The sequence below is a fragment of the Triticum urartu genome, chromosome 6A (genome assembly GCF_056163025.1).
Source record: "Triticum urartu cultivar PI428250 chromosome 6A, HENAU_Tu73, whole genome shotgun sequence".
Classification (NCBI taxonomy): domain Eukaryota; kingdom Viridiplantae; phylum Streptophyta; class Magnoliopsida; order Poales; family Poaceae; genus Triticum; species Triticum urartu.
The window spans coordinates 488,809,401-488,821,446 of NC_141878.1; the positions used below are offsets into that span (position 1 = coordinate 488,809,401).

The 12,046-nt window shown below is 45.5% G+C and overlaps 1 protein-coding gene across 1 annotated transcript; it reads left to right on the forward strand.

Annotated features, from left to right (window-relative positions):
* The first annotated feature begins 6,324 nt into the window (after positions 1 to 6,324).
* On the forward strand, positions 6,325 to 8,217 carry LOC147965836 (uncharacterized). The gene is made up of 4 exons (XM_087530629.1): positions 6,325 to 6,702; positions 7,163 to 7,450; positions 7,527 to 7,712; positions 8,110 to 8,217. The coding sequence occupies exons 1-4, from the start codon at positions 6,325 to 6,327 to the stop codon at positions 8,215 to 8,217; spliced, it is 960 nt and encodes a 319-aa protein (XP_087386755.1).
* Positions 8,218 to 12,046: the final 3,829 nt, after the last annotated feature.

Consider the following 12,046-nt stretch of genomic DNA (forward strand, 5'->3'; position numbering starts at 1 on the left):
TCTACCACCGCAATTGAAACCTCCCCTAGAAGAACTTACCACTAGAAAATAGGTTCCAGCCCATCGCCCCCGCTACATGCCAGTGCACGCGGTGACCGCGTTAATGGCATCACAGTGCGCGCGCTCTGTGCGCAGTGGCCGCATCCAGGGCGTCGTTTCTGCTTCGTCCGCTCTCCTCTCGTCGTCTTCGCGCGTGTGAGCGTGTCCCTTGGCTTCACCTCATCGTCGTCGTTCACCTGGACCCCTCTCCTCCTCCGTCCGCTTCCTCACCGACGCTCGCCGCCGAACGCCCACGAGAGCACAGTACGCTGGTCGTCGTCTTCCTCCTCGTCCCTTCCTCCCCGCGCTCCTTTGGCCTTCGCTTCCCCGTAAGAACCTCCACTGCTCCTCCTACGTCGTCTACCTCCGAGCTCGCGAGCGTGGGCACACGTCCGTGGTGCCGGACACGCGTCCGCGGTGACGCCAGCTCGACCCCCTCCTCCCTAGCCTATATAAGCCCACCCCGAGGCCTCTCGACCTCACCATCGCACTTGCCTCACTCCAAGACCCCTCCCTAGCCAGTCGCCCGAGCTCCAGGAGCTCTCCTTGCCACCCATCCCCGCCATGGCCACCGCGACCACTCCCCTCGATTGGCTCAAGCCGAAGCCCCTCTCCTCATTCCTCCTCCACCAGATTCTTATCAGAGTATGAGGATTTGTCATTTTTGCTACATTTGTTGTGTGCTGCATATGGGCATGAGCTCTACATGTATTTTGATCTATGCCATTCCATCTTTACATGGTGTTTGCCATGCATTTTTGTGATCAATGTGGTGACTAGCACAAGCATGCAAAGTAGCCTTCGTGATATGAGATAGGATTTTCGGCACCCGGGTGCCCCAACACCCTCTATGAACAATAAATTCAAAACAAATTAAAAAATCTAAAAAAATCTAAAACTTTGGGACATCGAACATCATGAAACTTCGGATGATCTTGCAAAGTTTAAGCTAAAAATAACATTCGAAGAGCACTCAAAAAAACAAAATCATTGTTCAAAGTTTTTGTACATTTTGAGCAGTGATTTTGTTTTTTAGAGGGCTCCACGAAGGTTATTTCTAACTGAGACTTTGCAGGAACATCAAACCTTTGATAGTCTTTGATCCCTGAAATTTTCAGATTTTTTTTGATTTGTTTTCAATTTTTTATGAATTTACTGTTCATGAGGGTGTAGGGGCACCCGGGAGCTGTTAGACATTTCTCTCGTGATATTGCTGATTTCAGGGACTTAGGATTTTGCCAAGTCCTTGCTCTGCTATTATTTTTATGCCATGTATCCATGATGCTACAGTGAGATCCATGCTTGTTTTGAGTATCTTCAGTAAGGATAATTTGGACATATGGTTGTGCTCTATCCATCCATGCCCTTGTTTGCAATTATGGAGTACCCCAGCATGTCTTAATCTTGCTGTACTTTTTCTATAAAATGTTCCTGGTAGATTGTTTACATGTTCATCAATTTTGCCATGGTTGTTCTAGTTGATCCATGCATGCTATGAACTTGCTCTTGCCATGGTTAGCTTCATGAGCATGTATTCTTTCTATTGCTATGCTTATCTTGTCACGCAATGCCTTGTGCTGAGTGTATCGAGCTCGCAAAGATGCCTTCATAACTCTATTTTTGCCATCCTCAGTTTTCTGCTAAGTCTGAATCTTTTTATAAAACTTGCTATATTTACATGGGTGCCATCATATTTTCTGTGCCTTTTTGGCTCATGATCAGTAAGGGACTTTTTATCTATGCATTTAGTAGATTCATGTCATGCCTTTGTTTGCGATGATCTGTCCCTGTAGCAAGTTGTTTGCTTGCTCTAAACCTGGCTTCCTGATGTTATTTTCTGGCATGTTAGTATTTTCACTAAGTCTGTGATGTTGATATCTTTTGCACTTTTGCCATGTTTGTTTGAACCTGCTCTTGTGTAATTTAGTCGTAGCTCAGTGTTCATCTTTTGTCAAGCATCTTGAGTAGATCACTGCCATGTGCTTTGTTGTTATGTTGGAGTGCAGTAGCTTAGTTTATTGTTACATTCTAGGAGGCATTGTGCTGTTAATCGCAGAATTGTGCCATTCTTGTTTTTGCTTGCCATTTGCAAACCGTGCATCCGATTCCGGTGATCTTTATATCGATTTCGACCGAAATCAACTCATCTTTCCAGCGGTGCACTTGGTTTTCCAAGTTGATGCCTTGATCAATCTTTTCCTTCCGGAGCACGCATATGCATTGCATATCACATCTCGCATATCATGCCATGTTTTGCATCATGTTGCTTGCGCATTGCACCATGATTGATTGTTGGTCCTTTGCTTGTGTTCTTGCTTTGGGTAGAGCTGGGAGACGAGTACGAGATCAAGGAACCTGTTGAGTACGCTTACGAGGATCAAGCTTTCGTCAACTCTGAGAACTTTGCAGGCAAGATGACCGTACCCTCGAAATCACTTCTATCTTTGCTTGCTAGTTGTTCGCACTATTGCTATGCCATGATACCTACCACTTTCTTTATCATGCCTCCCATATTGACATGTCAAGCCTCTAACCCAACTTTTCTAGCAAACCGTTGTTTGGCTATGTTGCCGTTTTGCTCAGCCTCTCTTATAGCATTGCTAGTTGCAGGTGAAGTTGAAGTATGTTCCATGTTGGAATATGGTTATTGTTGGGATATCATTATTATTATATCTTGTTTACTTTAATGCATTTATATACTTGGTAAAGGGTGGAAGTCTCAGCCTTATTCCTGGTGTTTTGTTCCACTCTTGCCGCCCTAGTTTCCGTCATACCGGTGTTATGTTCCTTGATTTTGCGTTCCTTACGCGGTTGGGTGTTATGGGAACCCCTTGACAGTTCGCCTTGAATAAAACTCCTCCAGCAAGGCCCAACCTTGGTTTTACCATTTGCTACCTAAGCCTTTTTCCCTTGGGTTCCGCGGACTCAAGGGTCATCTTTATTTTAAACCCCCGAGCCATTGCTCCTCTGAGTGTTGGTCCAAACTAGTGCCCCTTGCAGCGCCACCTCGGGGAAACTTGAGGTTTGGTTTTAGTTGTACGGATTGCTTATCTGGTGTGCCCTGTGTCGTGGAATTGTCATGGCAGATGTCCTAGCAAAAGGACTTAGTCATAGGGCCATCGCAATGAGGAAGCTTAAAGGGGTTAATCGGGACAAAGGACACGAGAGGTTTTATACTAGTTCGGCCCCTTACGATGAAGGTAAAAGCCTACGTCTAGTTGTCTTGGAATTGCTGTGGGTTTCGATGACCAGGGAGCGAATACGCTTTGCCTGGCTTCGAGTTGTTATTTTTTGTCCTAAGCCGCCGCCGGGTCGTCCCCTTATATATACGGGTTGACGCCCGGCGGCCTACAGAGTCCCGGCCGGTTCATAAAACGTGTCCAGCTCGGTGACTTCTTTATATGCCTTTCTTTACAAGTCTTTATTTACATATGACCGTTTACAATATTGGGCCTTGAGCCGCCTCTGGGCTTAGGCCTTCTACAAGTCTGAATAAACTATTGCCTTGAATGTTACTGGGCTTCTTTTGTAACTCGCCATTGGGGTTGACCCGGCCCCTCCTGGGTGGGTCTTACCTGGTAGCTATATTCCCAACATTAAGCCCCAGGTTGACTTTGAACTTTGTTCTTTGTCAATCTTCAATACTTAGATGAAATCCATCTTCCTCTCTCTATAAAAATTCTATAACCCGCCATGAGTCATCTTCTGAAAACACAAAAAACTATTATGACGTCATCCTCAACGGATCGTTATCTTTTAATGTCTTCCGAGAATCGAGGCGTCCGTTTACTTGGATAATCATTATTTGGGTCTTCCTTGATTTTTGCGCCTGCCTGTTCGCTCATTCCCTTATAAATAGGCACGACCTGGTCTTTCTCATTCTTCCCCCTCTTCGTCTTCTTCCTCTCGCAACCCTATCGCTGCTCGAGCTCCGCCGTCGTCGCAGAGCACCTCGTCTTCGTCGGTCTTGGCTGCTGCATCAACCGGAATCAGTCCAGAGAACGGCGGCGACTCTCCGCGGAAGATTCGTGGCTGTAAGTGTTTGCCCTCCTGTTCCTCAGATCCGCATTAGGGTTTCTAGGTTTTCTGCGTGTTCTTCATAGTTCATCTCAGTTTCTTCGTAGTTCTTCCACTGCACCTTCTTCTTGATCCAAAAAGAACACATACTCGTGCGGTCGTTGTTTTGTACCTATTCTTGATATCAGTAGATCCCTTTTTCTGGTACAAAGACCTCATTAGAACTTATGAACTCATCTGTGCTAGATTTTTAGGTCTAGAATATTTTCCATTTTTGAACGGCCATTTGATCCATAATAATATCAAAAGTTTATGAAACTTGTTTGTCTCAACACTTGGCCAATTCTGTTTTTTGGCATTTCTCAAATATCTGTAGTCATGGCGGCTTATTACGCCGGCTCACTTTTCCTTATGTGGCATTAGCCCTTACTTAAGCCACCATTACTCATTTGCACCATCATCATTTAACTTCACCATCACCATTGAATTGAACCGGCACGTTACTTTCTTTTCAGTTCGTCTTTTGATCATCATGCCGTCAAAAGCACCAACTGTCTGCAACTGAGTCCCCTCCATAGTAACTGAGGATAACTTGAAGGAATTCTTCACCATAGGATTTTTGCCAGGGAAGAATGTTATGTCTTACCGTGCACCTGACCCGGACGAGGAATGGCCTAATCAAAAAGATGGTGAAGTTATTGTCTTCTCTGACCACATGAATCGGGGTTTTTCACCACCCGGCTCAAAGTTCTTCAGAGACGCTCTTCATTTTTTCAAACTCCACCCTCAAGATCTTGGTCCCAATTCCATATCCAATATCTACAACTTCCAAGTTCTCTGTGAGGTGTATCTTCAAGAAGAGCCGACTTTGGAACTCTTCAGAGAGTATTTTTATCTGAACCGCCAGAACGAGTGTACCAATGGCCCTAGCTTGGAACTTGGTGGAATCTCAATTCAGCGCCGACACGGCGCCATCTTTCCCCTAATATTCTTACCGAGTCATCCCAAGGATTGGAACCAGACCTGGTTCTATTGCCAAGATACATCTCCAGCCAATGAAAAACCACTGCCGGGTTACCGCGCGGAGCATCTGGACTCCAAGTTTGTGCTCCCTGATAAGCTCACTACTGCTGAACGCAAGAAGCTTATTCCATCTATAAAAAGTATTAATGCCTTATTGGGGAATGGCTTAACCGGAGTTGACTTGATCCGTTGCTGGGTCTCGTGGCGGGTCATCCCTCTAAGCCGCCGATCCAAGTTAATGTATGACTATGGCGGAGGCCCAGATGACTCCCTTCGTCACAGCTCCGTTCAACTAACTGAAGAAGATATTGTTTCAATGTCAACCCTCCTGGTGACCGGCAAATATGAAGACTGCAGTAAAGTCGGGTTAAACCCCTTTTGCAAACTTAACCCGGCGCCGGAGGTAAAAGAACCCTAACCTCTTTCTCTTTGTATTTTCCTCAGCAGTTTTAAATACCTGCATGACCTTTTATCTTGTTTACTTGTTTACAGGCCAAATCTGACTTCTGGAAAGCCAAGTATGACCATGAAGCTGCCAAGAAGGCTAGAGTCGCCGCCATAGCCGCCAAGAAGAAGACCCGGAGGTCCAAGAAGAAAAAGAGCACCGCTGAGGACCTGTTAAAGCTTGATGATGATTCTGAGTCGGAGGTAGCCCTTGACTCCCTTGGTCAGTTTTTTAATAACCTTATTGACACTGACTATTGCCAGGACGACACGGGGGCCAGTCAGGCCGTAGAACAAGAGGTAACTATTTCCTCCGACTCAGCCCATTTGCCAAGACAGAAACTCCGACTAGTAACCTGGAAAGTAAGGTTTCCGCACCCTTTAGCTTATTTGGACCCTCATTTTCTTTTGAAAAAGCAGCAACATGAGAGCCGCCGTCAGGCCCAGAACGACGATGAACCACCTTCCATTGTACAACAAACTCCTCGAAAACGCCAGAATGAGGTCTCTTTTATCTTCATCTTCTGCTTTCATTAATGAGTCTATTCTCTTGTATTACTGACGTTATTTTACCTTTTGCAGGAGGTCTCTCACTCTTCAGGCGACTCATCTCAGACGCAATTTCCGGCCTTCAAGAATGCCCCTGGGTAAGGAAAAAATCATCTTTCCTCTATGTCTTTAAAAACTGCATCATTGCACTAACTGTCTCATAAAATCTTTCTTAGTAGTCAAGCCAAGTCCAAGAAGGCCAAAGTGGTTAAACCGACGGAAGACCCGTCAGTTCTTGCACCTAAACCGGCCATGCCAACTTCTCCCCCTCGAATTGAAGCACCAGAAGACCCAGCTACAGATACTCAATTGGATCCTCCTGAGCCGTCAGCTGATGATACCATTGTTAACCCCTCTACTGCCAGACCATCCAGTTCAGCTAACCCGCCATCATCTTCTGATCATGACGTTCTGATCACTGGTAGCCATTTTGTTGAACCGTGGACTCCCACTATGTTAGCTCGGCATACTGCTAAACAAGAAGCCTTGGAGAGACAGAAAGTGTGTTTTGATATCTCTCACTACACTCATCTGAATGCTAGTGACATATTGTCCGGCTATCTCAGCCATGTTCATTCCAGCCGTGAGTCAGAAATTGAGATGGTCAAGCAATTGCAGCTGAAATATGAGGTATGTTCTCCAGTTTACTTATACTCTGCCAGCCCCCAAGTCTTCAGATGATGAACCTGAATGATCTGAAGACTTTATGATATAGATTGATACTTTCTCTCTAAGTTTTTCAAAAGTCCAACAAAATAGTGTAAACTTCACCTGTAGTCCCCAAGGGCTGGCTCAATTTATCATAAATGAACTGGTACTTAACTTCATAACTGTCTTTTACCAGTCCCAATAAATATTGTAATCCGGTTTAATCTTGAGAAACTTTCTGAATATCATGCATTAGCCCCCAAGTGCCAAGTGTTGTTACTTTGTAAGGCACTTGGGACTTGAAATATATAAGAGTCATAAAAAATTGCTTTGGCAGACATTAGCCCCCAAGTGTCAAGTGGTATTGTGATGCATAGTACTTGATACTTGAATCTGTATAACTTGTAATTTAAGCCTTTACACGCTTGTGTATGTTTTGTAGAACGCCCTATCTGAATTGGGCTCCCAATTAACTGATGCAAAGACCCGGCTGGCGGATCAAGAGGCAGAAATCAAGTCTGCTGATTCTAAACTTCAATTGAGTCTTTCTGAGATAGAAAAATTGAAGACCAGTTTGACGGCAAAGAAGAAATCCTGGGCCGAAGAAAAGACGCTCCTGATACAACGTGTTGAAAAAGCTGAAGCAGCTCTTGAAGAGGTTACCACAGAACTCACCGGCTTGAAGAATCAGGTGTCTCAAATGGTCTCCGCCATATTTGGTAAGTCAGCTGTGTTAATCACTTATGCCTCCTTGTGATCCGGAATATAAACCGCCTGCTGACCCCTTGTTTAAAAAATATGTGCAGGTCCGCGAAGCAAAAAATCTGAGCCAAGATAATGTGACCAAACTGAAGGCGGTTTACACCTTAGTGGAGCAGTTGTATACTGGTGCTCAACGAGCACTTGCTGCTATCTCTCCTGCCAACCAAGGACCCAATCGGCTGAGTGATGTGTTGAAGAAATTGTCAATCTTACCCGCCAGGTTTCAAGAGGTCAAACGATCCTGAGCCAGAGCCGGAGCCCTGACTTCCCTGAGCCGCTCCAAAGCCTGGGTGCCAGATCTAGACCCGGTGGATGTAGCTAGGGGGTACCCTACCGTGAAGGAAGACAGGTCTTTATTTGAGCAGGATGACTTCATTGCCTGCGTGAGGGGAGTTCGACCTCAAGCCACCGTTCTTGGAGATGAGACCAATGTTGATAAATATCAGCCGGGTTTTGATTTGGAGAATAAGAAGATGGCGACTCCCTCTTATAAAGTGACGGATCTTATCCCACCGGTTCACCAACATATATTTGCCCCAGAGATTAACCCGACCGGCTTAATTGATGATGAGGCTGAGTTCATTACTCTGAACGGCTTTGACTGGTCTAATTCTGGCTTTCAACCAGTGGAGGGAGATGAACCAGCCAGGGGGGAGTCGTAACCATCTGAACAATCCTGCTTTTAGCTTAGGACCTGTCTTAAGAGAGAAAAACAGTAACCTTTTGGGCTCTTAATGCCTTGTAATAGGTTAGTTTAAAAAACTGCATATTTTTCCTATGCCATCGTGCATAAGATGCGGTGTGACTCTTTGCTCCGGATGTCAATATATGTGTCACATCTATTGTTACATCTGCAATGTTTTAACTTTACTCCTACAAAAAATGAAAGAGCTGGTCTAGCGGCTTAACATCGGACGGGTCAAAAGCACCCAGTATATGTCTTTATTTGAAAAGATAAATAAGGATGAAAAAACCTGTTCATGAACAACATTGTCATACCTGTGTTTCTGGACTGCCGGTTTTCATGATCCGGATGATGAGGTTGATGACCCAATCTTTTGGAAAACTCAATGCTTCCATACACCTGATGACTATCATGCCTTTGGCAGCTTATTGTCAAATAATCAAGCCGGCTTAAATAAAAACCATACTTGATAATTTAAATGAGACAATAAAAAACCAGTACGACAAAATAGCAGATCGTAGGCAATATAAATTTGGGGGTTTTTGATTCGAATACGATCAGTAAACCGGACCAAAGGGGTTAAGCTAAGATTCGAATACGATCATATAGCCCCCAGTGGCTTTAGCGTTGCGCCGATCAAGAGGGTACCGATAGCTATGTTCTCTTTGGTTCGAATACGATCTATGTTTGAATAGGAAGCCCCCAAATGACCTTGAGAGGTTTTTAACGACCCTGATTCGAATACGATCCAAGTCGGACCCAAAAGGGGTTAAGCTATTATTCGGATACGATCAAGAAGCCCCCTAGTGAGTTTGGCTTTGAGCCGATCAAGAGGGTTACGACAGCTATGTTCTCTTTGGTTCGAATACGACCTATGTTTGAACAGGAAGCCCCCAAGTGACCATGAGGCTTACGTCTAGATTCGAATATGATCAAAAGCCGGACCAAAAAAGGCGAAGCTAGATTCGGATACGATCAGCCCCCTTTCTGGTCATTTTTAAACAATAAAAATAATAAGGATATATGATCATTGAAAGGGAAAAAAGGACAGAGGTCCTGCTTTATTACTTATCATGATATATACAACATCAAAGTATGTACATGACGAGAGCCGGTGGCTTAAGTATAGTATGGCCAAAGTTGAGCAATGTTCCACGGCCAGCGGGTCTCCTCCTTCGACTTACGTGAGTCTTTGTGCTCTCGAACGTCAATGAGGTAATATGACCCGTTGTTTAAGTTCTTGCTGACCACAAAGGGTCCTTCCCAAGGCGGGGATAATTTGTGTGCATCAGACAGATCCTGGATGAGTCGGAGCACCAGGTCACCTTCTTGAAAGGTTCTAGACTTAACCCGGCGGCTGTGATAGCGGCGCAGGTCCTGTTGATAAATTGCTGATCAAGCCACCGCCAAGTCTCTCTCCTTATCTAACAAGTCAAGTGCATCCTGTCGGGCGTGTTCGTTATTAGCTTCAACGTAAGCCGCCACGCGAGGCGAGTCATGACGGATGTCACTGGGCAGCACTGCTTCCGCCCCATAAACCATGAAGAAAGGTGTATAACCTGTAGACCTGTTAGGAGTGGTGTTGATACTCCACAGCACCAAGGGTAATTCCTCTACCCAACAACCCGGCATCCATTGTAAGGGAACCATAAGCCAGGGCTTGAGACCTTTTAAGATTTCCTGATTTTCTCTCTCAGCCTGACCATTGCATTGAGGGTGAGCTACGGAAGAAACATCAAGCCGGATATGCTCACGTTGACAAAACTCCTCCATAGCCCCTTGGGACAAATTAGTGCCATTGTCAGTGATAATGATGTGTGGAAAACCAAAGTGAAAGATCACCTTTTTCATGAACTGAACTGCCGTGGCTGCATCACACTTACTCATTGGCTCTGCCTCAACCCATTTTGTGAATTTTTCAACTGCCACTAAAAGATGTGTCTTTTTATCCTTAGACCTTTTGAAAGGTCCAACCATGTCAAGCCCCCAGATTGCAAACGGCCAAGTGATTGGAATCATCCGCAACTCTTGAGCTGGCACATGCGCTCATCATGCAAACTTTTGACATCCATCACACCTACTAACCAGATCCTCTGCATTAGCGTGAGCCATCAACTAGTAAAAACCATGACGAAAAGCTTTGGCCACAAGAGACTTTAACCCACCATGATGACCACAATCCCCTTCATGGATCTCACGGAGTATTTCTTGACCTTCTTCAGGAGAAACACAACGCTGAAACACTCCAGTGACGCTGCGATGATACAACTCCCCGTCAGAAATCGTCATTGACTTGGACCGTCGGGTTATTTGTCAGGCCAGGGTCTCGTCCTCTGGCAACTCGCCCCGGGTCATGTAGGCTAAGAACGGTACTGTCCAATCTGGAATAACATGAGTAGCCGCCACTAACTGTGCTTCCGGGTCAGGAATGGCCAAATCTTCCTCTGTAGGCAACTTAACCGACGGGTTATGTAAAACATCCAAAAAGGTGTTAGGGGGTACCGGCTTACGCTGAGATCCCAACCGGCTTAAGGCATCGGTTGCTTCGTTCTTTCTGCGGTCAATGTGCTCCACTTGATAACCCTTAAAATGCCCTGCAACAGCATCGACCTCGTGGCGATAAGCCGCCATGAGAGGATATTTGGAATCCCACTTTCCTGACACCTGTTGAGCCACCAAATCTGAATTGCCAAGGCACCAGACCTGGCTTAGACTCATCTCTTTAGCCATTCGAAGACCATGGAGCAGGGCTTCATATTCTGATGCGTTGTTAGTGCAAGGAAACATCAATTGTAGCACATAACAAAACTTGTCACCTCGGGGAGAAGTTAAAACAACTCCAGCCCCCGAGCCTTCCAACTGTTTGGACCCAAGTGAATCGTCCAATATGTGTTGTCTGGTTTCTCTTTTGGCATCTGCAATTCTGTCCAGTCATTAATGAAGTCAACCAGCGCCTGAGATTTGATCGCAGTACGTGGCACATACTTCAAACCATGAGACCCAAGTTCAATGGCCCACTTGGCGACTCGTCCTGTGGCTTCTCTATTTTGAATGATGTCTCCTAGAGGAGCAGAGATAACCACAGTGATTGGGTGACCCTGAAAGTAATGTTTGAGCTTCTGGCTTGCCATGAACACCCCATAAACGAGATTCTGCCAATGTGGATATCTTTGTTTAGATCAATCAGCACCTCACTGACGTAGTAAACCGGCCGCTGGACCGGATGTTCCTTGCCAGCCTCCTTGCACTCCACCATAATGGCCAAACTGACAGCACGTGAGTTAGCAGCTACGTATAACAACAACGGCTCTTTCTCAACCGGAGCAGCAAGAACCGGTGGCTCAGCGAGCTGTTTCTTCAGATCCTCAAAGGTAGAGTTAGCAGCATCACTCCAGACAAAATCATCCGCCTTTTTCATCATTTGATACAAAGGCATCGCCTTCTCCCCTAACCGGCTTATGAATCGGCTCAAGGCAGCGACGCGACCCGCTAGCCGCTGAACGTCATTGATGCACACCGGTTTAGCCAACGATGTGATTGCCTTAATTTTCTCCGGGTTAGCCTTAATACCTCTGTTAGACACCAAAAAACCCAAGAGTTTGCTAGCTGGGACTCCAAAAACACACTTCGCCGGGTTAAGCATTATTTTGTAGACCCAGAGGTTATCAAAGGTTTCCTTCAGATCTGTTACCAAGGTTTCCGTCTCTCTGGACTTCACCACTATATCATCCACATAAGCATGAACATTACGCCCAATCTGACTGTGAAGGCAATTCTGCACACACCGTTGATAAGTTGCTTGGGCACTCTTAATCCCAAAAGGCATAGACACATAGCAGAAGGCTCCGAAGGGAGTGATGAAAGCTGTCTTCTCCTGGT

Coding starts and splice junctions, on each gene's coding strand:
- LOC147965836 (XM_087530629.1), top strand. CDS start 6,325: ATGCCAACTTCTCCCCCTCGAATTGAAGCACCAGAAGACCCAGCTACA. Junction 6,703..7,162: donor AATTGCAGCTGAAATATGAG/GTATGTTCTCCA, acceptor TATGTTTTGTAG/AACGCCCTATCTGAATTGGG. Junction 7,451..7,526: donor CCATATTTGGTAAGTCAGCT/GTGTTAATCACT, acceptor AAATATGTGCAG/GTCCGCGAAGCAAAAAATCT.